A 27049-nucleotide genomic window follows, 5' to 3' on the forward strand; every position below is an offset into this window, starting at 1 on the left:
GAAGTGACTTAACACAGTAGATCTGGTGGCTGCCTTTTTATGGCACCGACGTAATATGGCCAGGCTCATAAGAGCTGGATATTGACCCTTTGTGGATTAAACAACTCCTATGGGCTCAGAACAGTGATGGTTAAGTGGTCTAGCCCCTGTAGCCAGCCCCTTCCCCTCCTGACCCCACTAGATATTTCTCCACAAGGTAACGAAATCTAGATTGGACAATTAAGAGTAGGTACTCTCGGTTTACCTTGAACGAGTGAAACATTCATCACATCGAATGGCCAAGTATAAGGGCAGGACCAACACAAGCCACTTTGAAAAGGGTATCAAGTACTGCCGTTAGGAGAAAGGCAATAATTACATAAGTATGGACCTTAAAAGGACAACTCAAATGCTAACCTAAAATTTAAGGCTGCAAAGAGGCTCCAATAGTTTGCCATCAATATGGTCCAATGCTTACGGTTTTTTGAATACAAAATGTATTATAAAATAACCAGTTCTGTGTTGTCACAATATCTGCAGACAAGCAAATAGCCAAATTTGACATACAACTGAATCACCCATAGGTTGCTCGGCAGGTTCTTGGGAATTTTCGTTTCCCCACTATTGTCTTCTTGGACTCCTTACAGATGACTTGAAATGACATCGTGCAGCAGCACTGAGACTTCGCAAGTTTTCATCAAGGGAGTTTGGGGACATCAAAGAAGTCTTCACATTTAATCCAACAACGAAAAAGATAGTAATTTTCTCCATCCAACAGATGGGGGAAGCCTTTTTTAAAAAAATGTACACGCTTTATTGTATTGACATTTGGGGAGGATACACAAGTCTACCAGCCATTTGAAGTAAAACAATGGCAAAATGAAGCATCTTCATAATGACATCGAGTAGTTATACAACATCTGGTTGAGCATTTCTTATTACCTCTATAGTGTGCCTAAAGCAGCCACAGTCAGCTTAATTTGGTGTTACCAAGTTATAAACCTTGGAATACATGTTTTACATGCTGATGACATTCACTAGATGCAATCTGTACACAACTCCTTCCTCAATGGCAGATGTGCTACAAGTTTAGGAATCTTAAATATTTGAAGCGTTTGTTTGCCTGCTTGGCATATCACTTTAAATATTTCGGTATATTAAACTTATTTGCATGAATTCAATGATTCAGCACATCACCCATCATATCCCTTGCGATTAACTGAAATACACATTTCTATCCTTTGGCTAAGTAGATATTTCCACTTTAAGTATTACTGTTACTTCTTTAGGCTTACGCAGCATTTAGAGGACACTCAGACTTATTTTAGCCCAAGACCACGCTAGTCTCGGATTTCAAAGTAGTGCCACATGGTCGTCATTGGGTTTATGGACGGTTCGCTTAATACGCCAAATGATGTAAGATTTAAACACCGCATAATGGGACTGAGGAGTTTGAGCGTTCATTCCACAGGCACATTTTACAAGACTGCAAAAAACAAAAAAAAAACGCGAACTAGTTGCATCACTATTGACATAGATACCCCTGGCAGTTACGGTTACTTAAACGAGCTTAAGGCAGTACCTGGATCTGGGTGATTCTGGGGTTGCCATTGTGGGTACGCATTTCCCCAGCCCTGGGGCGCATACGGGGCCGGTGGACCGCTGAAAAATATGGTTGAGATAAGTGAATTTAATACGCATGTTCAGTCAAAGCATACGACCACAACACCGAAGTTAAACGAAGTACTTACTGTGGGGATGGGCCAGGAGGACCAGGATTGTAAGGCGATTGGTTGTAGGGTCCCATTGGGTTACCAGGGCCAGGGGGTCCAGGAGGTCCATGTGGGCCCGGAACACCATGGGGGCCATGTGGAACAGGCGGACCTAAAGGATTTACTGGACCCTGAGAGGGGGGTGGAAAGAAGGAGGCAAACCATATAAGGCAAGAATGAGAAAATCTAAAAACATTTAAGCTCAACTTGTTTTTGAGAGCATCAGTGCATAACGTTACAGAGGTGTAATATACACAGTAGTAATATACCCAGCAAGGCAAATAGAATACATGAAGTCTAAATAAAACAGAATTGCTAATTTTCTCTTGAAGACACCCCAAAATGATACAAAACTAACATGATCTCTGATTAATTTATCAGATTAGTCTGTTATGCTTTAGCTTACCGTACTGACTCCAATTTTCTCCTCGATCATCTGTCTGGCATAGTCTATCTGCTGTGGAGACCCTCGAATGGTAAACAGCTTCATGTTGGGATCTGCATTCGGTGGAGGATTTCTTTGCAATTCAATTCTGGCACCAGATTGCTGACTAATGCTTTTTATCGTTTCACCACCTAAAATATTAAACACCTTGAAATAAAATTCCTTTGCTAACCAAATTTCCAATACAACATTTCTGTTCAAGGACCCTTAAGAGTAGTTTGGAAATAATTCTGCACATCACATTTTGCACCCCAAATGAACTAAGTCTTCACCCCCTGGTCTTTTCTTTCTGCGATTCATTCAGGTCAGGAAGTAACAGGCACAGCAGTGCCTGGGCTTTCGATTCGATTCAAAGTCTTTATTCGGATTTCAGCAAATCCATAAAAGCAGTACATTAATATAAGAATTAAAATTCATTTCAAGAACTATATACTACAAAAAAGTGCATACAGCCTGGGCTTTAGTCATCTACTCCAGAGGCCACAGACACTCAAGCATCAGCAGCACATACCTGCACTGGCACGTCCCCCCTATCACGCTCCTCAAATATCCACTCAAAAGAGCATGGTTGGGTGGTGGCTACAGAGTAAGACGCTGCTATGCCTATTTAATGCAATAGTGGCTGTGATGCTCAGATCTCAAGGCACACAAGTGGGTAACATTTCTCTAGGCACTCCTGCTTTCAGAAGCAAAAAGAGCAACTGAATTACTTGTTAGACACAAGGTTATTCTGCAAAAATAAGACTGTTGGGATGATGGAAGCTAGGGTGCCTGCCCAAAATCGGTTAAAACTGATTTACAAAGGCACTAGACGCTGAAGTACCAAGCCCAATTCAGAAATCATAGAGTAAAGCATGAAGACTAAAAAACAAAGCTTAAAAAAAAAAAAAATTCCTATTTTTACCTATGGTGCTACATTTCTTGTGAGAACAGCTGTACAAGAGTACACTACTAAGATGGTCCATTGACATTCAAATTAAAAACTGTAGTTTACATCTGAATCTCAATTTCGTAACAGGATGGTAAATTAGAATTTTTCTTGATCATGCACGATTAACTAAAACCTTTGCACACATTACATTTAAAAAAACATGTCTTATTTATAATTCAATAAGTAAAACAGAAAATAGTCACCGTACATTGTTTTAAAACTACACACGAGCATTGCGCTCTTCAACGGGTCTAAGATGCATGTACATCAGGGAGAGCTAGGCAGGAAGCAACTATCCAGTTTTGCATATCCTTTTAAAGTGCATGTTTTCGTGCTTATAACCAACTTTGGTTTAAAGTGCTGTACGACTGTACGGTGCTGTTAAACTGAAAACATGCAACTATGATCCGCAAGTGTGAAAGGCAATTAAGTACAATGCAATAGGATTAACTCTACACTTGGGTGGAACAGGAGAACACTCACAAGAAACAAGTTGGATTCATTGGGAGATTTCTTAAATAAACTACATTACCTTTCCCAATAATAAGTCCAGTTTTTATAGTAGGAACAATAAAATTAAACTCTTGTAGTCCACCAGGAGGTCCCATGTTCCAGTTACCCTGACCTCGACCTCTTCCTCGACCACCAGGCCCAGATCCAGAGTTACCTTGCTATAAGAAAGAAGAAAAGTTAAAATTTTTAATCGTGTGCTCCACCATATCGGGCAGGATTGTGCGTTAAATAAAAACGTAACCAGATAAACCTTGTTTTTTCAGCGCCAATAAGCGAAATCAATAAGCAAAGATCTCCACTTCTAAAATACGCCCAAGGAGAAAGCATTTCAATGTTAATTAGCTCTCCTTCATGCTCTATAATAAGAGCTGCAAGTCACACTTGCAAAACAGCAAATTAAATACCGATTTTCCCCCGACATTTATGGGGTATTTATTAAGAGTACGAAGGCCAAACCAACTGGAGCAGCAAAATCTTGGTAGAATGTTAACAAACTTCAAATTGCAACAGACAGCACCACTTGGTGTTTAACAAATCACTTAACTGAACTATGACTTAGTCACTATCTTACAAAAGCAAAGTATTTAGAGCAGTCCAACAGGGACCATACCTGAACACTTCGAAGGAGGTCGCTGATGATCTCTGCAGCATGCTGGCATCGATCTTGGGGTCCTGTTATTTGTGCTATTCTTTCTGGAGTGGTCCCATCATCTGAACAGAGATGGATTGTTATAAAGTGGAAACACAAAGTGAAACGTGCAACACTACATAGAAACATTAGGGACAGTTGTCTCCCCAAGAACATAGGTAAAAATGGAGCAGAGTACACGCATACATTGTATGTGCACCTATCCATCAGTATGACCGAGAAACTAACGAGTAGCACGAATTAAGGCTGTGCCAAAACCGCTATGTCTTGCTCCTTCCGCTGGAGATATTCTACAAAATTGGTGATGTACACTCAAAGGTGCAGAAACATTTCCTGGCTTAATTACCCCTAAAAAGACTACGTAGAACTGGCCAGAAATCCTATAGCATTCCAAAAACTGCATAAATGTCCAGAGGCGTCAATTTTACCCTAAATGTTAGAGAGACATTTACCCATACATGGGTGGGTCCTAGTATTTGAAGACTGCTGCTACTAATACATGTAGTTTATAGGCAAGGAAATATGTGAAAAGGCAGTTTAACTATAGATTACAATAGTAAGATTATAACAGCCTTTCACCCGTCACTACGTAAAAAAATCAGACCGGAGTATTTTTCGGAAGTCCAATCAAGGCGGTACTTGGAGCATAAGTAATGGTGACAGACCACAACCGATACTCATTCTGCTTTTTAATTACCCAAGAGAACACGTCTACAGCAACTAAAGGTATAAAACAGTTACCTGGTTTAAACTGAATCCGCACACCAGCGTCATTCTGTATTTTTTTTATCATTTCGCCACTTCTCCCAATCACAATCCCGACAGCAAAACGTGGTATTGGGACCTAAAGCAAAAAGAATGACAGCGAAATCCACTTTTACATCACCAACATGGCTAGTTTATGTTTCAGTCCTACACTGGCTGCTAAATACGCAAGTCGAGGTCTGCAGAATAGGGAACTTGCAGGTCAAACTAGTGCTTGGGAGTTCGAATGAAGTTGTACGATTGCAAATAAACTGGAGTTAAATTAATCAATAGAGTCAAGTCTTGTCGGGGAAACCCCATTCAACTCTCCACGTGACGACATGACACTTCATTAGCGTCTAAGAGGTAACAGATTGCTAACACACAGCAGGCTTTATGGTAACTGAATTAAGTTATTAAAAAAAGAAACTAGTCTCACCGTCTCAGGTGGAGTATGAACTTAAAACAGGGTTGCACTAGAAGGGAGGAAGATCATTGACAAGAGTGTCTGTTTCCATCACAAAGACGGGATACTGGCTTAGAAAGGAATATTACTGTTGGGGCTAAAATGAACCATGAAAAACAAACTGGCTAGCAGATTTAGTGGTCCACTCACATCAATTCCTTCATTTCCGCCAATTCTTGAGCCATATTCACTGCGTGGTTCCCGAAACCCCTGTTGGTCTCTTATTAACTCCATCACCATATCTTTAGCTTGCTAAAATAAAGGTTTACGGTTAGATTAAAGCTTTGCAATTGTACAGAAAATTAGCTCTAAAAACATAGCAAACTAATTACTTGAACTTTATATGGGTCTCCTGTGATCCGTAGAGGCTTGTCTGCACCGGTGTTCTGTGGTCCTTCCTGAATCATCACCATCTTGACACCAGCTCTCTCCTTTTTGAGGACATAAGAATATGTACCATAAGCAGCTAAACTACTAGCCGACTCGAATTTTAATAGGGAATATTAAGCGTTACTCTACCTGAAGTTGTTTGATAGTCTCCCCGCCTTTGCCGATAACAAGCCCAGCTTTACTAGACGGAATTAACATTTCATGGACAGCATTTCCAGGGCCATCGCCATGATGAAATCCAGGTGTGGGTCTTCCCTTCTCAACTATCTGATCAAGAAGCCTTTTTGCAGCCCTGTAAAGCGACGTGTTCAGATTTACTGAATTGTTAACATTCAAATTACTGAATTTGGATACTCTAAGTTGCCTTTACAGATCACGGTTAACAGGTCAGCAAAATCAGACATCGAAGTATCGAATAATGTATCAGCGAGGCAAAAAAATACAGCTATCAGTTTCAAATGCATGAAGTGTGATTTGTTAAATATTGCACGTAAAAAGATCACACTGATGCTCGCATACAAATTGCTTATGACCATCAACTATGAAGATACATTTTTAGTATCTAGGTATACACCAGTTCAGTATAGCCATTTCAGGTATTCTAAATATATACAATTAATTTTCAATTAGATAGCTAGTTTGCACACAAAGCAGGGCACAGATATGCCACCCATTACAGAAAAAAAATTTATACAGACTGATGATTTAAAACGCCTTTACTTACTGAACGGAATCGGAAGATCCAGTCAACATGCATGACCTTTCAGGAAGGCCGCCACTATCTAAATGAAGAAAAAAAAGCACTTATTAACTAGTTCCAAGTAGACTTTTGAACAGTAAATGGGCAGGCTTGGAAGGGTGGACACAAAGCATACTAACAACCTCATATCAAAGACATTTAACCAGGTATGGAAGGATTGTTACCTAGCCTGTAAGTTTCTCATCTTGGTATGTACTGTAGAATCACAAGATTTGCATTAAGTTCACATCTGGAGTTGGGCTCACATAATTGCAAGTTGTTTTTGAGCAAAGAAGTTTGAATCAAAAGGCTGTGCTGCGACTCCACAGGTAATACTGAACATGGCCAACTCCATCTTCAGATTGTTTTGCAGTAGGTAGGTGAGAATGTATGGATACTATGCATCAGCAATGTGATGTCCATGCAGTAGTATGTTGCAAGTATACAAAGCTTATGAACTGCAACCTACACAGGGTTTTTGAGGAGTTGGGTTGGCACATGTGAATCTACAGAATTACATGCCAAGCACAAATGCTTCCAGGGTAGGTAATCAATTTGAGGCATTTGGTTTAGATGCGATCAGACCCAGTGGGGACACCCTCCACAAGTATAGTAGGAACATGGGTCCCATTTGTGGACTAGTTACTGCATCTGGCTTAGAAATTCAGCAATTTGATTGCTTGTCCCTAGGACATGTTCTCCCCCGCCAGTTTTTGTATATACAGTGGTCCAAATCTGTTCAAATTAGAACAGCTTTGTGTTGTAGGTGAGGAAGGAAGGGTTTCACTGCTACGTGAACAGCTTGCAACTCTAGGTAATTGATATGGAGATTCCGGTGTTTGTAATCCATACCCCCTGAATTGTGAGGGAAGCATCTGCTGTGACAATTTGCGGTACTGGGCCTTGAAACAATTGACCCTTGGATAAATTTGGTCTATTCCACCTTGTGGAGTTGACCCAGTAACTGTCCATTGATCAGACATTCTTGGAGAGGTCCCATGTGTAGTCAGGGATGTGAAATGTTGAAATACAAGATGCCAACTGGTCACAAAAATTCTTGGGCTGGGATCGGACTTGAAATTATGTTACTAGGCTATGTATCTTGCCTGCATTTGGGTATGCCAAAGCTAAATGTGTGTTGAGCAATGCTCCTATGGGTGACTGGTAGCTAGTTGTATGGGACTTCTGTAGGTTGATGGCAAACTAGTTGACATGGCTGCGCGCAGAGAGCGGGGCCTATGAGATGATTTCAGGAATACTTATTCTATAGCTTATGAACCACGCCAAATATGAGACTTCTAAAACAGCAAATGCATCAAACAAAAACAGATATCCCAAACAAACTGCTCCCCATATTTGGGGTGTTGGGAGCCCCTCAAACTCTGACCCCAATGCAACTATACTTGCTGCACTAATGATAACTGCAGTCCTGAGTAGCAGGCTACCTCCTCTGCCTCTTACCTCTTCCCCACCATGATGGATCACCACCTCTGTCCTATGCTTGAAAGGACAACACACTCTGATGCCCCCCTTTTTTTTTTAAGGTAGACAGTCATTGTAATACAGTGGGCTCCCCAAATCCTTTCCTCTGTCTCCTAGACCATTTCTGTGAGGCGCCAAGGATCTAGAGGATTAGGCCGTTGCATCTGAATGCAACCCTACTGGCCTTCTACCTGCCACCTCATGGACTCAGCTTTCACACAAAAAACTTCCCCTGAATGGTTAATACTGACTTTGACATGCCTGAAATTGAAGTCTGAGTGGTGGTAGTGCAGAAAGTTAAGAAACCGGTCTACTTACCAGCCATTAATTGATTGAGTCACTTAAAGCCAGGGCCACTGGAATTATGAGTTTCTGCAGCAGCAGCGCTTTCCACATAATTATCAGTTTACAGCATTTTCTACATAATCTACCTATTTCAATGACAAAAAACTTGATTCTAGCTCAAACGGAACAAAAGTTACTTAAAGCGTGACAAAGTGTTCTGGAGCAGTGGAAGGCCCTTTGCAAAGACTGATAATCTTGTAGTTGCTTACTGCTGTATTTGGGTGTTAAATTGGTACTAATGAGGTGAAATATTTCCCTTGACAGCGTTACCGCGAGTTAAAATGACAAAATATTGAAGTAATGCTAACTACAAAATGTGGCGCATTGTGCCGCATAATTTACCTTTTCTTGCTGGATAATTTAGTCAAACCTGCCGCATAATTGTGTTTTCTTCTGCTGAATAATTCCAGTGGATCTGCTTAAAGCTTTATGGTGGCAAAGATCTATTATTTTTAAGATGTAATGTAACAGTTACCAGCTGGGATCTGGAATAGTGGAGACTCTTAAAAAATGTCTGCATTAGATACAGTTTGATTACTTACTACTAAAAAGTATATTTTGTAAGAATTTGTTTTATCTCAATCACTGCATCATTTTGCAGCAGTCTAGCTTAGAGTATGTAAATACTGTTTTAAAATAATGACTTACTCTTGGTGTTACTCTATCTCCTTACTCTATCTCCTAAGGTTGAGGATATTGTTGCATTAAATTTAGACCCCTTACTTATATCTGTTAACAGAACGTTAGAAAGATTTAATAATTTACATTTGTCATTATTTGGACGAACTAACGTTATTAAGATGATGATTTTTCCAAAATTTTTGTATTTTTTTCGCACCATTCCTTTATTTTTTCCCATGTCTCTTTTTAATAGAATAGACAGAATGGTGTCTAGGTTCCTGTGGGGGTACCACCGCGCTAGAAGATCTTTAAAATGGTGTACTCTTCCATTAGATTGTGGTGGTCTTGGGCTCCCGAACTTCAGAATGTATCATTGGGCTATTGCTTTGAAAACCTTTCGGGTATTGCTTTTTCATGATTATGTATCAGAACCAGCCACTGCACCCTCTATTTTTGAAACGCTTCTAGGTACCCATGCGCGGCAATGCCTGCTGAAAGTCATTGAACCCAGTTACTATAAAAAAACAAAGTTTAAGGTGGTCCTTGCTGCATTTCTAACTTGGAGGCAAATGAACAAAACCCTACGTATAATCCCAAAATTGAATTATTATACACCTTTGTCTGAGAATAAGTTATTATCCGTAATCTTCCAAGATGTGGTAATCTATCGATGGCATGCAAAACAGATTTATCTACTGGGTCAATTGTATCAAAATGGGTCCCTTTTGTCCTTTTCTAAATTACAAGAGACATTTGGTTTATCTAAGAATGATTTTTTTAAATACCTACAGATTCGTAGCTTCCTGGAAAAAAAAAAATGTGTTACTTACCGATACTATGGGAACTATCGATATCTTAGAAAGTTCTAGGAAGAATAGCCGTATTGGTATTATTTACCAGCTAATGAACAATAGGGTGCAGAACGATCTTGATCATCATACTTTGAAATGGCAGAAAAAGCTTTGTATCGAAGGAATTGATTTGGTAAAAGTGTTCGAGATGAGTAATAAGACACTTATTAATAGTTCTCTTAAAAGCCAACATTTTATGTCCACCTTAGATCTGTACTACACACCTGCAAAACTGGCAAAATGGAAAGCTCTAAAAGGTACTAATTGTAGCCGTTGTGGAACCTTAGCAGCCGACTCAATTCACATGTTCTATAGTTGCTCTAAACTGGCCGTTTATATAGAAAAGATTGAAAAGTTTTTGACTAATGTGTTACATGTGCGGATTATGCTTCATCCTACTATTATTATTTTTGGTGTTTATTTTCCCTCTTGGAATCTAACTATAGATCAAGAACATTTTATGTTTATGGGAATGTCTATTTATCGAGCCTGCATTACTTCTAGATGGTTGGATGTGGATCCACCAACTTTTGAGTTATGGTTGGGAAAGTTGTTAAATGTTTATAGATTGGATAAAGCAGTTTACAAATTGAAAGGACTCAAAAAGAAGACCTTTGGTCGGAAGCTATGGGCACCAATTGATAATTGGATTTAATTGTACAATGGTTGTTTTTTTTTGTAAAGAATTATGTTGAATTCCTCACTTCGTTATACCTTTGTATGTACTACCTCTGCCAGAAAATCAATAAAAAAAAAATAAAAAAAATAAAAAAATAATGACTTACATATTCACACTGCTTTCTGCCACAGGCTGGGACTTCTAAGCACTAAACAGGGCCCTTGGAATTATGCGGCAGGAGAAGGCCAAATTATGCAGCATTGCTGACTAAATTTGAAATTTTTAAATTTGAAATTTAAACTTTGTTTAGTTTAAATTTTTTTGTTTAGTTGGACGAGGCAAGATGGCCGCTGCAGCTCTGTAGAGAGTAGTCGCACTCTCACTCTCTCCCATCCGAAAGATGCTGTAGTACTGCTGAACCAGGGATGTGGGGTCTGGTTAACCAGTTTCAACATACTCCGCTAGACGCACTCAACTCAGAGTGGTGGTGGAGCTTCGCACCAAAAAAAGTGTCAAAGAAGGTATTGAAGTGGCTGACTTGGTGGAGAGGGACGCTAAGCTCTGTGAAGATCGCTGCCAACATGTCTCATAGAGTTAAGGCAGATAGAGAGAAGCCAAATACAGGACCGATTAAAGCCTCAGCCGCCGCAGCAGCAGCGAGAGAGGGAGCGGTCCCGAAGGTTACCTCATTGAAGAAAGCAGCGGAAATCCCTAGCCGTTCCTCAAAAAACACAGCAGCAAAGAAAAATGAAAAACTAGAAAAGAAATCCGAGGCTGGCCCGGAGACCCGCTCGGGAATAACAAAATCGGCGAGGGAGATTACACTGGAAGGGAAAGCGCAGCGTGCGCAAACAGTACAATCAGCATTCATGAAAGACCAGAAGCGGCAAGCAACTCTACCTGAGTCCTTTACGCCGAGAATTTCTTTAGCGGTACCACGGATTGAGATCCAAGAAGCTGATCCTTGTCAGGAGAAACCGCTGGTCGAGGTGGTGCTGCCGGTATCATTTGACGGCGTCCATGGAGATGCATTGGAGGAGAATGCGGAAGTAGCAGTAGGAGCAGGTTCGGCAGACCGCGAGGACGCAAGCGTCAGAGTCGGCTTGGTTGCTGGGCAACCAACGAGTGCTGCAGAAGTCGGCAGATTGCGAGCAGGGATGAACGCGGAGGTGAACACAGAAGCCACAGAAGCGGCAGTATGCAAAAAGGCGAGCAAGGAGTCTGGTAAGAACAGCAGCCCTGCCGATACTGTGTCAAACCCGATAGAGGCTCATAATAATAAACTGATGCTTGATGCTCTGTTGGCTGTAGAGCTAGAATCACGCAGTAGCTCTATACAGGATGCAGGACCAAGCTGGGGCAGCACCCAGAGCTTAACGGAGCAGAAAGGGCTGTTAATGAATCAAGTCACTGGCAGGAATACGAAAAATATAGACAGAAGTTCAAGAGGAGGCTCGCCTGAGTTTTTTTTCGGTTTATGAGGAGACAGATACATCAAGTGCAAGTGCTAGTGCTAGTGCCAGTGAGCAGGAGTCAGTGGAATCTGAGAATGAGGAAAGCACTGAACACACCTTTGACTCAGATACTAGTAAGGGTCCTAATGATCTTGCAACGAAAAAGAAGAAAGGACTTGGCAGTGGCAAAAGAAGAAGCGGTAGAGGATCAAGGAGCAGTATGACGAAGAAACTGTCGCGGGATTATGCCGCTACTTCAGAGACTTACAATGAAGGCGAGCAGGAAGGAGCGAAAGAAGAGGGGAGGCAGAATACGCAGAATGTAACACTTGAAATGCTGTTTGGGACATTAAAACAGATGCAGAAAGAGGCAAGGACTGAGAGCAGAAGGGCAAAAAGAGACACCAAAAAGCTTCAAGCGTCGTTAAGGAAAGTAAGCAGAAAACAGGAGGAGGTTGAAGGAAGAGTCTCGCAAGTCGAGGAAAGGACAAGCAGGGTTGAAGATGAAGTGACAGACTGGCAATCTTTCCAAAAAGAGCAAGTGAAGGTGGTTGAAGATCTCCAATGGAAGCTAGAAAGCTTTGAGAACCGCCAAAGGAGAAACAATGTGAGACTGTTGGGCCTTGAGGAGGGAAAGGAGGGGCAAGACCCCAGGGGGTATGTGATCAAGATTTTGGAAGAGGCCTTCCCCGAGTCAAAATGGCATTGGGATGTGGAAGTGCAGAGAGCACATAGGTATCCACTCTTCAAGAAGAATAGGGGAGGGGATGAGAAGGGGTTCCCAAGAGCAATGTTGGTTTTTTTAGGCAACTTTCTAGCGAGGCAGGAAATAATAGATAAAGCTAGGCCTGATTCAAGGAAGATAGCCGACGGGAACACTTTTTTCTCCAGGCCGGATTTCTGCCACGTCACTGTGGAAAGGAGGTGGAGGCTAAGGCAGCTGATAGGGCCTTTCCAAAAGCAAGGGGCAGAAGCATATCTATTGTTCCCGTCTAGGCTGAAAGTGATTAGGAAAGGCTACACCAGAATGTTTACTTCAGAAGTAAAAGCAGCAGAATACCTAACAGAAATTTCGGAAGCTGGTAGTGGTATGGAGAGTAGAACCAGATCAAGAACCCCACCAAGGTCTCCCACGAGAACTCCAGCAAAGTCCCCGTAAGCAGCAGTAGGTAAGATTTAACAATAAGGAATCAGGATGGGAGAGAGTAGCGACTACAGACTACAGGAGGCTACACATAGGCCAGGATTGGCCTATTTGCCTGTAGCAAGGGGGGGGGGGCTCCTAAGGGGTGGGTGGTAAGGGGGGGAGACAAACAGGTTGGTTTTGAGCACAAACACGGTGAGGGAGTAAGTAGTAGGAAGGTACGCAAAATACACCAAAAGATGCATGGGCTAAAATATATAAACAAACCCAAGGAGGAAAATGTGGGGGAAATGTTAAGGATATTCTTCAAAGCTTGTTGGTGCAAATGGAAATTTGGATTAGGAAAATCTTTGAAACATAATGACCTGTAGAATAGTTTCATTAAATATATGTGGTCTTAACGAGTTGAATAAGAGATTAAAAGCCGCTGCTTTGTTAAAGTCATTAAAACCAGACCTAGTGTGTCTTCAGGAAACACACATCGAGGGCACTAAGGCTTACTTACTAGATCAATTGGGTTTTAATGTTTTAGCAAAAACCAATCTGAATACTAAGACACGAGGGGTGGTAATCCTGGGCAAAAGGCAGGATACACTAGTCAAGAGAAAATTGGAGGATCAATGGGGAAGATGGGTGATAGCAGAATTAACATTTATGGGAGAAACTTTTACCCTTGTCTCAGTGTATGGGTCCACTGGTGATGATCCGGATATCTTTCAATTTCTGGATGCAGAACTTGCACAGTGGCCAGAGCCTATTATTCTATGTGGAGATTTGAATCTGCATGATGCAGATAGTAGTTTTCTAGATTCCAATAGGAAATACACAGGGAGGAAAAAGAGAACTTACAGGGCTCTAGCTGATATGGTAAGAAATAATTCCTTAGAGGATCCATGGATAAAGTGTCATCCGAATCTGGATGGGAGTACTTTTTTTTCAGCTCCCCATCAGACCTTAGTTAGGCTGGATTATTTTTTGATTACACGAGACGTAATAGATGGGGTAAAGATAGAAAGAGAACCTAGGATCATTTCTGACCACAGCCCACTAGTGCTAAGTGTAAATCTGGGGCAAAAGAGAAATAAGGAGCCGTCACAATGGACATTTGACAGAATGCTGCTTCAGGACCAAACATATAGGGAAAAAATGTCTGAATGGATTAAGGAATATTGGGAAATTAACAGAGGTACCTCAACACCAGGGATGGAGTGGGATGCTTGCAAAGCCGGAATAAGAGGAATGACCTTGAGTTATGGTATTTCTGCACAGAAAAGGGAGAGGGAAAAAGTGGTGAGAGACAACGAACTAATTAGAAAGGTAGAAGAGGAGCTTATGATGGCTATAAATATGCATTTACCACTTGAACAGATTTTACTGAGACTAGTTGCTCTTAGAGCGGAAGTTATGGACGGGATGGCAAAAAAAACAGTGGAGAAGTACATGGCTAATAAAGAGAAGGCGTATGAACTCAGTGAGAGAGTTGGTCATATACTTGCGGTAAGAGCTAGACAAAGAGGTGGGGTTGCAGACATTAAAGAGATTAAAAATGAAGGAGTTAAAGTTAAGGGTCCAGAACAGATTAGAGAGGTTTTTAGGCAGTTTTATATGGCATTATACCAATTAGAAGGAGATGGAGGAGAAGAGGACATAAGGGCTTACTTGAGGGAGATAGAGTCGACAAAACTGGATGAGGCAGATAGGAAAGAGTTGGAAGAGAAATTCAAAGTGGAGGAACTGACTGAGGCCCTGAGAGAGCTGCCATCTGGGAAGGCCGCTGGTCCGGACCAGATCCCAGTTGAATTTTATAAAATCTTTCAATCCTCTCCGTTACCAGATATGTTTAACATGATGCTGTTAGCACAAGTAGGTGAGTCTGTCCCGCACTCTTGGGGAGGCGCAGACATCATTGTTATCCCGAAGAAAGGTAAGCCGGCGGATGCTCCGGGCTCTTACAGACCTATTACGTTAATGAACGCCGACGTCAAGGTGTTCTCCAAGATGCTAGCAAAAAGATTGTCCAGAAAAATTGAATCGCTAGTCATTCCCTCTCAGCATGGGTTTATCCCAGGTAAGGGAACAACCCACCATACGAGGTTAGCAATTACGGCATTTGATGTTGCAGATACTTTAGAAGATCCAATGGCAGCGGTATTTCTCGATGCTGAAAAAGCCTTTGACAGGGTCTCATGGAGATATCTATGGGAGGTTTTGAGGTGGCACGGTATAGGTCCAGGATTTATAAAGGCTTTACAGACACTATACATTGATCCGACAGCCAGGATAAGAGTCAACAGAGGTTATTCGGCTGCAGTTAGCATTCAAAGAGGTACAAGGCAGGGCTGCCCCTCTTCTCCTCTGCTCTTTGCTTTATATCTTGACCCCTATGTAAGGAAATTGGAATTTTATCAAGAGATATCACCATTAGTACTAAATGGTCGTAGGATTAAATCGTTAGCCTATGCGGATGACGTCGCTATCTTAACTCCAGAACCCTCAGCTGCCATTAGGGTAATTGAAGAAGAAGCTGAGAGGTTTGGTCAGTTCTCAGGCTACAGCTTGAACACTACAAAAACACAGATACTTAAAAATCAATGGGCTATTTGCAACGATGATAGAGTAACGAACATAGCAACCTACTTAGGGGTGCAAATGACAGCGGAAGTAAGTAGAATTGTGGAAAAAAATATGGATCCTTTGATTGCTCAAACGAAAAAAGATCTGGAAAGAATGAATAACTTACACCTTTCGCTGGTTGGATGTACAAATATAATCAAAATGATGATTTTACCTAAATTTTTGTATGTGTTCAGGGCTGTACCCTTGTTGATCGAAGCCAGATGGTTTAACAGTATAGAGGCAATATGTAATAGATTTATATGGGCCCAAGGTAAGACCAGGAGGGCCTATAGGTACATGACGCTTCCTAGAGAAAAAGGAGGGTGGGGCACCAGATTTTCGTTTATATTACATGGCTACGGTGCTCCAATATATTCAAGGCCTTATTGGCGGAAATTCTGATGATGTAAGTTTGCAGCAGATGTCGACAGAGGTTTATGCTGTCGCGCTAGGGGTAAACGCTGAGAATTGCTTTTTAAAATGTATTGACTATAGTTATTTTAAACGGACTAAGTTTAAAACCGTAAGAGCGGCAGTGACGGTTTGGAATGCATTCTTAAAGAAAGTAAAGATGGGAAGGTATAATAGGTATGTCCAATTATTTAATAACAGTTCACTGCCTAAGGAAATTTTTGCTGATCATGTTATGGCAGACTGGGCTACAAGGGGGGTCACGCAAATTGGTGATTTACTCTCACAGGATGGTTTTAAGCAATTCTCAGAGCTGAGAGACACATACGGCCTAGATAATAGGGGATTTTTTAAATATCTACAGGTCAGAAGCTTTCTTAACAACAAAGCCGGAGGTCCAGCAGGCTTTAATAAAATAGGGATTATGGAGAAAATAAAACTGATGGGGGATTGCTCTATTAAAACTTTTTATGCAGCATTAGTGGAAAAGAAGCAAGATGATTTAGATAAATTTAGTAAGAAATGGGAGGATAAATTGGGAATTGATGGTAGTTTGTTTTATGATTCTCTAAACCTGGGCTGTACGATAATCTGCGCTGCCCCGTTGCAATCTCAGCATTATAAAACACTGTATTTTTTGTACTTTACGCCTGCAAAGATTGCAAAATGGGGGGGGAATCAAGGTATCAACTGCCCTAGATGTAATGAGCTGGAAGCAGATAGTGTACATATTTTTGCAACATGCCCCAAGTTGCGATCATTGATTAGTGGGATCGAGGGGTTTCTGGCAACTTCACTGGGTATGGAGATATCCCTTACACCGACGTGGATTATGTTAGGTGTGAATAATGAAGAGCAGGTTCAATATGCTGAATTTATGTTTCTAATAATGGCGGTTTATAGGCTCACAATAGCTAGGGTCTGGCTAGATAAAAGCCCTCCGAGCTTGCAATGCTGGCTAGCAAATACTCTGTAAGCATATAATATAGAGGAAAAAATGTATGCTCGAAAGGGGAGAAATGGAAGACGATTGGGGAGTAGAATTTGGGAGCCAATATGTAACTGGAAAGAGAGGCAAAGAAGGAGTAACTAGGGGAGGGGGAAGGAGAATGTTGAAGATATCGTTACCATCATTGTCTGTGGCTCTCATCTTCTTTATTTTTTGTGTTACTTTGAGTTTGATCGATGATTATAGCTGAATATTAGTATGCGTAAGCTTTCTTTAGGTAGAGGTAGTATATAAGTGGTATGTTATTAATTAATGCTGGTGTTTAAATTACTATATTATAAATTAACATTACAGTAATGTATAAAATTGTGATACATATAATGCTCATAACAATATGTTGTAATGAAGGAAAATAAAAAAATTATAAATAAAAAAAAAAAAAAAAAACTTTGTTTAGTTAATTAAAACCATAACAATTTGATGAATGTCACAGTTATAAAATTTATAAATTTGTCGCTAAAAAAAAAATATGTACCAATGTTAAAAAAATTTCAAAGCATTAATTGTTCATATTGTTTTTATAAGTTTCTCAAATGCCTGCAAGAACTTCACCAGCTTGCAGTGTATTCTTGGAGCAGTAGTATCCAGGCTTCCAATAATGGCTGATCTACATGTTCGTAGTTTCATGGACCGATAACTCCTTTAGGAGTGACCGTTCCTTGGATAGCATCTTACAGTAACAAATTATGTGTATTAGATCCTCTTTAGGGCTACCACACAGTCGACAAGAAACGTCGTCAAGCAGTTTCCAGGCAGGTTCATTTGCTCGTGTGGGAAAGTCCCCAAGTCTCAACGCCATCAGCTTTTTCTTAATAAAAATAGAATAAGTTGTTTCCAGGTATTTTGCAGCTGTCAATGTCTTATAGCCATTTATCACAGCCCATGAATGCGAACGATGGGAGAACATTTTTGTCCAAGATTAACGAATGAAGTTTGGCCACTTTATTTAGGGTCTGTTTTAGGACAACAAATGACAGATTATTATCCCATAGGGTTTTTGAGGAAGTTGTCTCCAAAGCTTGCATGAGAAATTGATTTGCTTTGGAATTCTTTTGGGATTTAAACTCTTGCCATAGGTAGGTATTCAGATTATTACTTGCTTTTTGCTTGATCTGGTACCAGACCTTAATATACGAGTATTGTCTCCCCGGTATTTCGTTTTTTAGTCCAAATTCAAGTCGCAATTGCGCTGGTGATGTCGTGCGTGGGAGACGTAATACTTTTGTATATTTTAGTTGTCAGGATGTTTAGTAGGTCGGCATCCTTTCCGTGCATTGCCACACTTGCATAGGTCAGGGTTGGGAGGATTTTGTTTGCCATTACGGTTAGAAGGGGTTTGAGTGATGGCCCTTCCAATTTTTTTGCCAAAGTACTTAGTCCAAATATCAGAGCACCTGCTCTTTGTGTCAGATAGTTCTTCTGTTCTTTTAGGTTAAGTTTGTCATCTATATAGAATCCCAGATATTTGTAAACCGAGACTCGAGGTTTTCCTTTTAACCATATATCATGATGCAATCCACGGCGATTAGTAATCAACATGGTTTTAGTTTTTGAAATGTTTAATGACAACTTGTTTGTCATCAAGAAGTCTGACAGTTCCGTTACTAATCTGGTTAAAGCATGGCTGACTAAATTCTGCAGCAAGCAAAGGCGAATTATGCTGCATATTTTCTGATAGTGCAGTAATGCTATTTTTACACTTGTTTACATTGTGCTCGCCTTTATTACCCCTCATAAGTACCACATTAACACCCGCATATAGCAATAAACAGAAAGGTAACCAGTCAACCTTAAGAAAGGGCTTCCACTGTCAGGTAACATGTTTTGCTGCATTTTTTTAATCTGCAAATTATGCAGCAGACAATGGATTATGTGGCAAATGCGGAAAAACCATAACTATGCGCTGTAAGTTCAGGGTGAGCGTGAAAGTGAAGGGTGAGAATGAGGACTGAGTTGTTTGAATGCAGGGTGAATTCCCAGACACTTGAAGTTAATCAGCATGTTATGGGCGGGCCGCAGGGTTTCAGATACAAGTTAAACTATTGTTATAATGGCACTAATCAGGGAATCAAGGGTGAAGGAAATAAATAATGTGCTGATCCTGCAACAAACTTCCAGTCTTATGATTAGGGTTACCAGCTCATTATTTTGATGTTGCAGACGGCACAAAAATAAACAGTCAAATAAACAGTCACCCAAAGCCCTATTTTCAGCACTTATCTGTGCGTTCTTCGAAAAGCAAATATAAAGTACTTTTAAATGTGTTCTAGGGCTGCCTGAATGATTCATGACTGAAAATAAAAGGGACAGAAAGTCACATTACAAATGAACACATTTATTTAAGACCCTATTTAGTGTCAAAGCACAATCTTTGCAAGCTCTTTAGACATAAATGGCTGGCATTTTTTCTATTGGCAACCCTTTTTGGTATTACTTTTTATGAAATGCATTTTCACACTACAGCAGTAAGTTTAAAATGCAAATGTAAGGAATAGGCAGAGTCGGGCCCAGGGGGTACTGGAAAAAGAAAAAAAAATCTAAGCTTAGGTAACCAGTTTCCAAATGTATGGAAATGGTCTTTAAAAGACCTGTGAAAAACTCGGCTGTGCTGGAGTCTTAAGACTCCAGACACTGCCCAGCCAAGCCCCCAGCAGCACACCCACTGATTTCTGGCCCCGGGGCACTCTGATGCCTTCAGAGTAAATGAAGACAGCCTGGAAATTCAGCAAATAAACATTGCTGCTCTTCCAGGCGTCTTCATTTACATGTGCTTGGAGAGGCCTTTGCGCCCCCCCCCCCCTGGAACTCATACCCCCCCCCCCCCCGGAACTCATACCCCCCCCCGCCCCCCAAGGGGGGGCGCGCCCCACAGTTTGAAGAACTGTGGTATAGACAGAGCCAACTTCCTACAGATACTAAGAGTAACGCGTCGGCCAGAAGCGGATCAGCGACAATATAGTTGTGGAGATATACAAGATAACCAGGAGGTCGAAGGAGTCTCCAACTGAGCGCAAAAGATTACAAACAAACCCATGGGCGGGAGACAAAAACACAATCCGAGTACGGTGATGTCCATGAGCAGTATCAAGAAGGAGTCACAGCCTCAAGACAATACAATTTGTTTTTTGTTCCAAAAAGTTATCACCCAAGCCCAACAATAGATATATGGGGTCTTCATTTTTACCAGTACATGGAAGCAATTTGCTAACCTTACACTGTTTATGGTCAACTGTCTTATAAACGTGTTTAACTTAAATTGTGTTAACACAAAGCTGCACAATCTGATGAAACTTTTTACAAGGGCAACAGTTCAATAGAAGATAGCAATCTCACCTGGCGCAATCTGAATTTTGCAACCCGACTCTTGCTGTATCCTTGATATTTGTTCACCTCCCCTGCCAATAACTAATGAGAAAATGAAACTGGTAAGAACAGCTGTACCATGAAAGCAGGCGGTTACACATAAAACCACAGGGTTAGCTGTATTTTTGGCATACACTTACTGAATCCAACCATTCCATCTGGAACTTTGTACTCTTCAGTCACAACAGTCCTGAGTGTAAAGAAAGTATGGGGTTATATATCAATTATAAATTGGGTATGACATCATTGTTGTCTGAAGGTCACACAATTTTAATTTACTTCTAATAAACAATCTGTACCTCTGTTGTTGGTGTGCTGACTGCATCTGCCCACCACCAAAAGCTATGAAGAAAGAACAAAAAAGTAAATGACAATGGTATGAAATCAAGAAACTCCATTGTATGCTGCAGATCGGTCCATTAAACTAGGTATTCTGCAGATCCAAAGTACACATTCCATCTCCCTTTTAACCCCTTCCATGCTCATGACGAGCTCAGCTCGTCATGAGGCACAGTGGAGCTGTGCTTATGACGAGCTGAGCTCATCATGAACAATGGGGTTCGGTTAGGATCAGCACAGGAGGGGAAAACCATTAGCAGCCAAGGTGTTGAAGTATGAGCACGACGCCTTATACCACTCATTGCTTTACTTTTTATTGACCCGTTTATGTTGTAACTACAACATAAAATGGGTCAATAAAAAGCTCCAATATCGTTTGGGATCATGCCTGGGCTAAAAAAAATATGTATGACCTGTGGTGATGGGAGGGTGGGTGACCCAGGAGCCTTATCGCTGCCTACATTTTACCCCACTATTTTCTGCTGTCCCCTGGCGTTAAATCTCCCATTCAGGTATCTACTTAATAGGGTGCTATAGTCATTCATATTCAGGTGGCCTCACATCAATGAGAGAAATACAGAAGTGGATAAATAACCCCACCCACATGTGCCCCCTACCCCCAAGCTACCTTTGGAAAGGTAGAAGAAAACGGTGGTCTGTGCTCCCAGTGCGATTTAAACTCAAATTGTTAACCAAACCTGAGACTGGTTTAAAAGAGCATGTTCCTAAACATCTAGATGTGACCCTCAGAAAAAATCTATAAAACTAAAAACATGTTGCAAAGCCATCTTGGGCACCCCTAACCTGTGCTGACTGGTACTGGTGGTAACTAACTGACCCTGTGCTCTGCCTAACCAGGCCCAGGGCTATGCCGAGGGAACACAAATACAGAGAAAACGCCTGGGTACACCATGGGTTAAGGTATCCCTGTTATTCCCCTACAAGGTGCCCCTAGTATGGTATAAGACAGGTCAGTTAGGAAGCCAGCATCCTTCTCGGCACTTGGATGTGTGCACTGCTGGAGCCTAAGGTTAGTTTAAAAACAGCCCTGCAGGACTGTTCTTAAAAATGTAAATTGAGCTTAAACTAGACTTGTGTTTGAAGCACAAAAAATGTATAAACTACAATGTTTGGGCATTGTAGGTACCCCCAGGGTCTCCCCTAGGTGTTCATGGGGAAGGAAGGGGTGGACCGGTCAGGTACTTGTAAGGAGAATCCTTATAAAAAAGGTTTTTATATGCCCTGGGGTTAGTGAAATTGCACGTCACGCCCCACATTGGGGTAAAGTGCCTCCCAAAAGCAACTTTTGCGCTAGGGCCACTGTGAAACAAAGTCTTCCATAGTGTTCCTGGGGTGAGGGGGTCTTGCAGGTATAAGCAGACCTTTTGAAACCAGTTTTATAGGCACTGGAATTGGATGAATCGTCCTGTTTATTTTTCCACTGCAGATTCCCAGCCCTAAGGTTAACTTTGGAAAATGTTATTTAACGGGAGAAAGAAGTCTCAAAATTAAAAGACTGAATTCTATAAATCTATCAATATGGTAAAGATTAATGCATTCTAAAATGAACAGACAAGTAGTTCTAAGACTGGCCACTAAATAGTTTTCAAGGGCAGGGGAAGGCAAGCTAAAGACAGTCATTTACAACTCCCCTCTTTGAACTATAGGCAGATCCTAGGCTTAAAATGCAAGGGGAGAGACTACGGAGATTGGACATCCTATGGGTGTGTTAAGCCACCTATTCTCTTTACTCCAAAAAACAGTGAGGAAATTTGCCATGCTGAAAACTTGTGAAACTATAGAACCGCATCTGGCTGGCTCATTAACCTCCCACGAAAAATCTCCTTACAAGGTTCAGGCTCAACTTAGACCAAAAACAGACATTTTTAACAAATGGGCAGCACCCTGTGGCTGCGACAGAAAGTCGCCACAGGATATGCTGCATTTTATATTTTATGCAAGTTTTAGGAATTCCCACGGAAGCATTATCTAGTATCACTTTTAAAAAAACTGAAGTTTAGACAAATCAGACTGGCGCTAATGTATCTGCAACTTTTGTACAGTGACAGTATACTTCAAGTCAAGGAATTTTTAAAATTGTGTTGGACTGAGAAACTGTTTGGACCAGTAATGACTGACATTTTGCTGTCTTGATTAAACTTTGTGGAAGAAAGGAATTTTTATTTTCACTTTTGGCACTTTATAGGATATGTAATAACATTTGTGACATAAGATTTTATATTGTATGTATTTTTATTGTTTGCAATATAACCGAAAAAGTTTGTTTGATAAGCATTTAGCAGACCGGCACCGATTGTCATGCCTTTTGCACCATGTGAAACTACAGCCCTGTAGAACAAACCAGCTTCAAAATTACTAAAGGGTGGACTCTCTACAAACCACAGGTTAACAGAACACATGATCATCACAAAGAACCCCCAGCCTGGAATACTACCAGTAGACTTGTAGGGGGTTTGTCCAAGTGGGCTTAAATGCATATTTGCCATGCCACTATCAATAATCCACTTCCCAGCACAAGAATAGGTCAAACAAATTGACATTTTAGGGTAATTGGAGTTGGTGCACTGTTTAGAGAAGAGTAACCATGACTAATTTCACTATTGTGTAGCACTCGGCCAGCTATAGTAATGCTCACAGGTAACCCCGAACGTAGGAATGCTGGTTGCTGACCAGTAAACCTCATTAGTCCTTACGGCTGTCAGTACAACGAACCCCATCGTTATTTTCAGGAAGGGGGTGAAATCTAGTGCTCATAACAGCAAAGAGGGTCGGGTGTGGTTACTTATCCACTTCCCATTGTTCTCTTACGGCTTATATTCGATCCACCTCTTAAACTTTGTTTAGGGTAATCTGGACTACGGGTAACGAGATTTGCCAAAAAGTAACTGAGCAGGATTAGAAACTGATCTGCCACTCAATGATTCCGAAAAGAGATACACAGCTGTTACAATACAGCCATACCACACTACTGTAATTACCAGTAAACTAATTATCTATCGACCAATTTCAATGTAAACAACTTTTGTAATTAAATACCAACAAAAAAGTACTTACAATCATTTTGAGGTGCAACTTTCTTGGGTTCGGGTTGATCTGCGAAACGAAAAGGAAGTTTACACTGAGAGCCAACTACTCCAATGACCTGAAGTACAGTAACCATTCTATAAAGGACGGGTTAAAAAATATATTGACAATTCGAAACATCATAAATGCAGTTTACGTTGGCAACGAAAGGGACAAAGTCAATAAGTGGGAACATTATACCCAACAATGTTTAAGAAAAGGTACCGTTAAGTGTCTTTTTAAGGACCATATCCTTATCTTAATGTATAACGAAATTATGATCGTTAAGTTTACACCCCACCCCCTCTTAAATGTGTTTAATGTAACGTGTACCTCCATCATCAAGAGGGCGCTTCTGTCCTCCGTAGCCATAATCGTTGGAATTCACAGTGGGAGTACTTCCGGTATCACCACCAATTTTTGCTGCAATCTAATAGAAAGTGAAAGAGTACAAAGTTGAGCTGACTGAACGGGAGACAGGATATTCTCTCCCTAAGGGAACGTTTTGCTGTTTTTTTTCCTAAACTACACCGTACTTACAGGCATATTATAAAGACAGGCGATAATAGGCTTGATATGCTCCATGGAATTCCAATGTAAGCCCATGCTAGATGTCATTCACATCTAGCATGGGCTTCAATTGGAATTCCAAAGAGCATATTATCAAGCCCATTATCGACGCTTTAGCGGCAGTTACTGCCGCTAAAGCGGCGATAATGTTATCGCCTGTCTTGACCATATGCCCCTTAGTACAGATGTAAGATACAAGAACAAAGTTGGAGGAAGGAAAACTATATAGCCCAGATAGCTCATTGGGGGAGGCGAGGGCATCCAAATGAAAGACATTAAAAAGCGTAAAGTAACTATGGGTAAGATCATAAGCAAACGGTCCCTGTACAGATCTGACCTAGATTAAGTTACATGTGTAGAGGGAAACGTTCCGACACTGCCTCTTCGAAAAGCGTGTTATCACTGAATTCACGCCATCCAACCAAAGTAAAAATTAGTTGAGGGAAAAATAAATGGACCGGGTGGGCGCGGATCATAAGGCGTTCGTTTTGCTATCGATTACTAAGTTGGCCATCCCAAGGGAACGGTTTCCACCATCAATGAAGGAAACAAAAAGTAACACCGATCAGTACTCGAATGTTTGCGGTCAATAAGACACGTACAGGCTCAAATCAACGAGTCGTTTATCATTCAGAGATTACTAGAAAGATGTCAACTTGCTGCAATATGTGCAGAGCAGGAGAAGGGCCACTTAAGTAAGTCCTTGTTAACCCACCTCCAGCTTATTTCAAAACGAATATCTACCCCTAAAATCAGCCGATAAGTATTTGTATGTGTCCATCTACGCCCAAAAAAAGTCCGGATTTGAAGCAAAATTACTAGGTAAAGAGGAAGACACGCGGAGCAAGCAAAAACCAGACCCCGCCCAAAACGACAACGCTGGGTCCAGGAAAAAGGTCTATGCGTATTAAGCAAGGGCCTACTAAAAATAAGGACATCGTACACATCATGGACGAACTAACGCACTTCTTCAAACCAATTAGAGGCATGACGCCGTACTGCGACTTATTCCCTTAACGATACACGCAGAAGGGCCCCGTCTCACCACACTGCGATACAGGCCGCCCGGTAGCCTCCGCGATCTACACCAGTCGTTTCAGCGCACATGCGTATTCCCTCTGCTCCCCATTTACAGCCCTTTCGCAGGGCCGCGAACACATTTCCGTGCGTTAACACCCCGACTAACCAACACACCTGGCGAGCCCGCTGCAGCGCGTCCTTGAAGGCGTCATTAACTCCGCCTGGAGGTCCGGCGGAGTTGGCGTTGGGTGGTGGAACGGTGGAATAGTCAGACATAGCAGCTAAGCTCCTTCCTCTCTCACTGCGTTGCGAAGAAAGGAATAAAATGGCGGATGCTAGCCGCCCTACACATTCCGACGAGACGACGTGACCCAATCTCGCGAGGCGGCACAGAAACGGACGAGATGTGTACTGCCCAATCGCTATCCGTATTAGCCTTTGACGTAAAAGAGTAGGTAGAAAAGTAAGTCTTACGTTGAAATAGAAAGAGGACGGTAGGTCAGTTCCACTAAAATAGAAATCTTAGTTAGCTAGATCCCTAGAGAAGAGCTAAAATGGTGGCGCACTTCTGAACGCTCCTGGTTGGAGGGAAATACGCCATAGTTTAATCCGCAATTTTAGCACCAGCGCTTCATGGCCAAGCCACAAATACGTTAGTTTTTAGCTACAGATAAAGCAACTGCTGCGGTCTGGAAGACTAACGTAATCTAGTTTACTAATGCTCTCATTTAGTGACACCAAGCTATGTTTGCCAGTTTTCCCAACGTCAAATACCGTCCACTTATCAACTTTTTAAGATTATACATCTTTACGTAAAATCGTCTTCATTAATTTTGAACATAGCTGTTAAGAAGTAGTCAGCAGGCAGTAGTCAGGTGAAGATGGGTTTATTAATACAGCCCCACACAGTGGTCATGCGTGGGTGACGGAACATCAATAGTGACAGTTGGTGTCAACGGAGTCAGCTGGCGCAAGCCATGGAATGCGGGGGAACCAATGGGAAGGGGAGCAGCTGGAGAGGGTCACGCGCAGGGGACAGGAAGGTACCATGCGCATGGGTGCAGGGGGTGGCAAGGGTAGGATACAACAGTAGGATACAACACATCTTCCTCTCTATAGAGAATTGGCAACAGCGCCTAGAGGAGTAGTGGCAGGTAAACAGGGGGTGCATAACTGTGGGGTAATTAGTCACATTCATAATCATCCAGACGCTTGGGTCTGCGAATGGTCCTACCAAACCTACCAGAGGTCGCAGGTGCGTGTGGTGCACATTCGGTGTCTGAATGAGAGTCAAAGTCAGATCTGCCGAACCTACCACTGAGACTGTGACCATCAGACACCACTTCAGAATCCGAATGAGGGTCATCCTGACAACTCCGATTACGAGTCGAAGTGCTGGGATGGGCACCTGCAGACCGATCTGTAAAATGGCCGTCATCAGAGTCCGAGTCGGGTTGGAGGTCACGTGTGCTGTTGTTTCTAGACCTATTATA

At 41.6% G+C, this 27049-nt stretch overlaps 1 protein-coding gene across 8 annotated transcripts in view; it reads right to left on the reverse strand.

Moving 5' to 3' along the window:
- Positions 1–25911, reverse strand: part of FUBP1 (far upstream element binding protein 1) — a 42261-nt gene extending 16350 nt beyond the window's left edge. For 4 of the 8 annotated variants that reach the window (XM_086954208.1, XM_086954210.1, XM_086954203.1 and 1 more), the window contains exons 1-16: positions 25731–25911; positions 24300–24396; positions 23958–23996; positions 20843–20885; positions 20684–20733; positions 20514–20585; positions 6614–6671; positions 6019–6181; positions 5832–5930; positions 5650–5751; positions 5031–5133; positions 4251–4351; positions 3660–3798; positions 2158–2327; positions 1731–1882; positions 1562–1641 (exon numbers count right to left, since the gene is read on the reverse strand). In XM_086954208.1, coding sequence (XP_086810334.1) covers positions 1562–1641; positions 1731–1882; positions 2158–2327; positions 3660–3798; positions 4251–4351; positions 5031–5133; positions 5650–5751; positions 5832–5930; positions 6019–6181; positions 6614–6671; positions 20514–20585; positions 20684–20733; positions 20843–20885; positions 23958–23996; positions 24300–24396; positions 25731–25832 — 1570 coding nt within the window. In that variant the 5' untranslated portion in view covers positions 25833–25911. The remainder of the gene's footprint in view (positions 1–1561; positions 1642–1730; positions 1883–2157; positions 2328–3659; positions 3799–4250; positions 4352–5030; positions 5134–5649; positions 5752–5831; positions 5931–6018; positions 6182–6613; positions 6672–20513; positions 20586–20683; positions 20734–20842; positions 20886–23957; positions 23997–24299; positions 24397–25730) is intronic. The other 4 variants (XM_086954199.1, XM_086954201.1, XM_086954196.1 and 1 more) reach the window with 1 other exon arrangement.
- Between the last annotated feature and the right edge of the window lie 1138 nt (positions 25912–27049).

This window comes from Lissotriton vulgaris, chromosome 1_1 (assembly GCF_964263255.1).
Source record: "Lissotriton vulgaris chromosome 1_1, aLisVul1.2, whole genome shotgun sequence".
Classification (NCBI taxonomy): Eukaryota; Metazoa; Chordata; class Amphibia; order Caudata; family Salamandridae; genus Lissotriton; species Lissotriton vulgaris.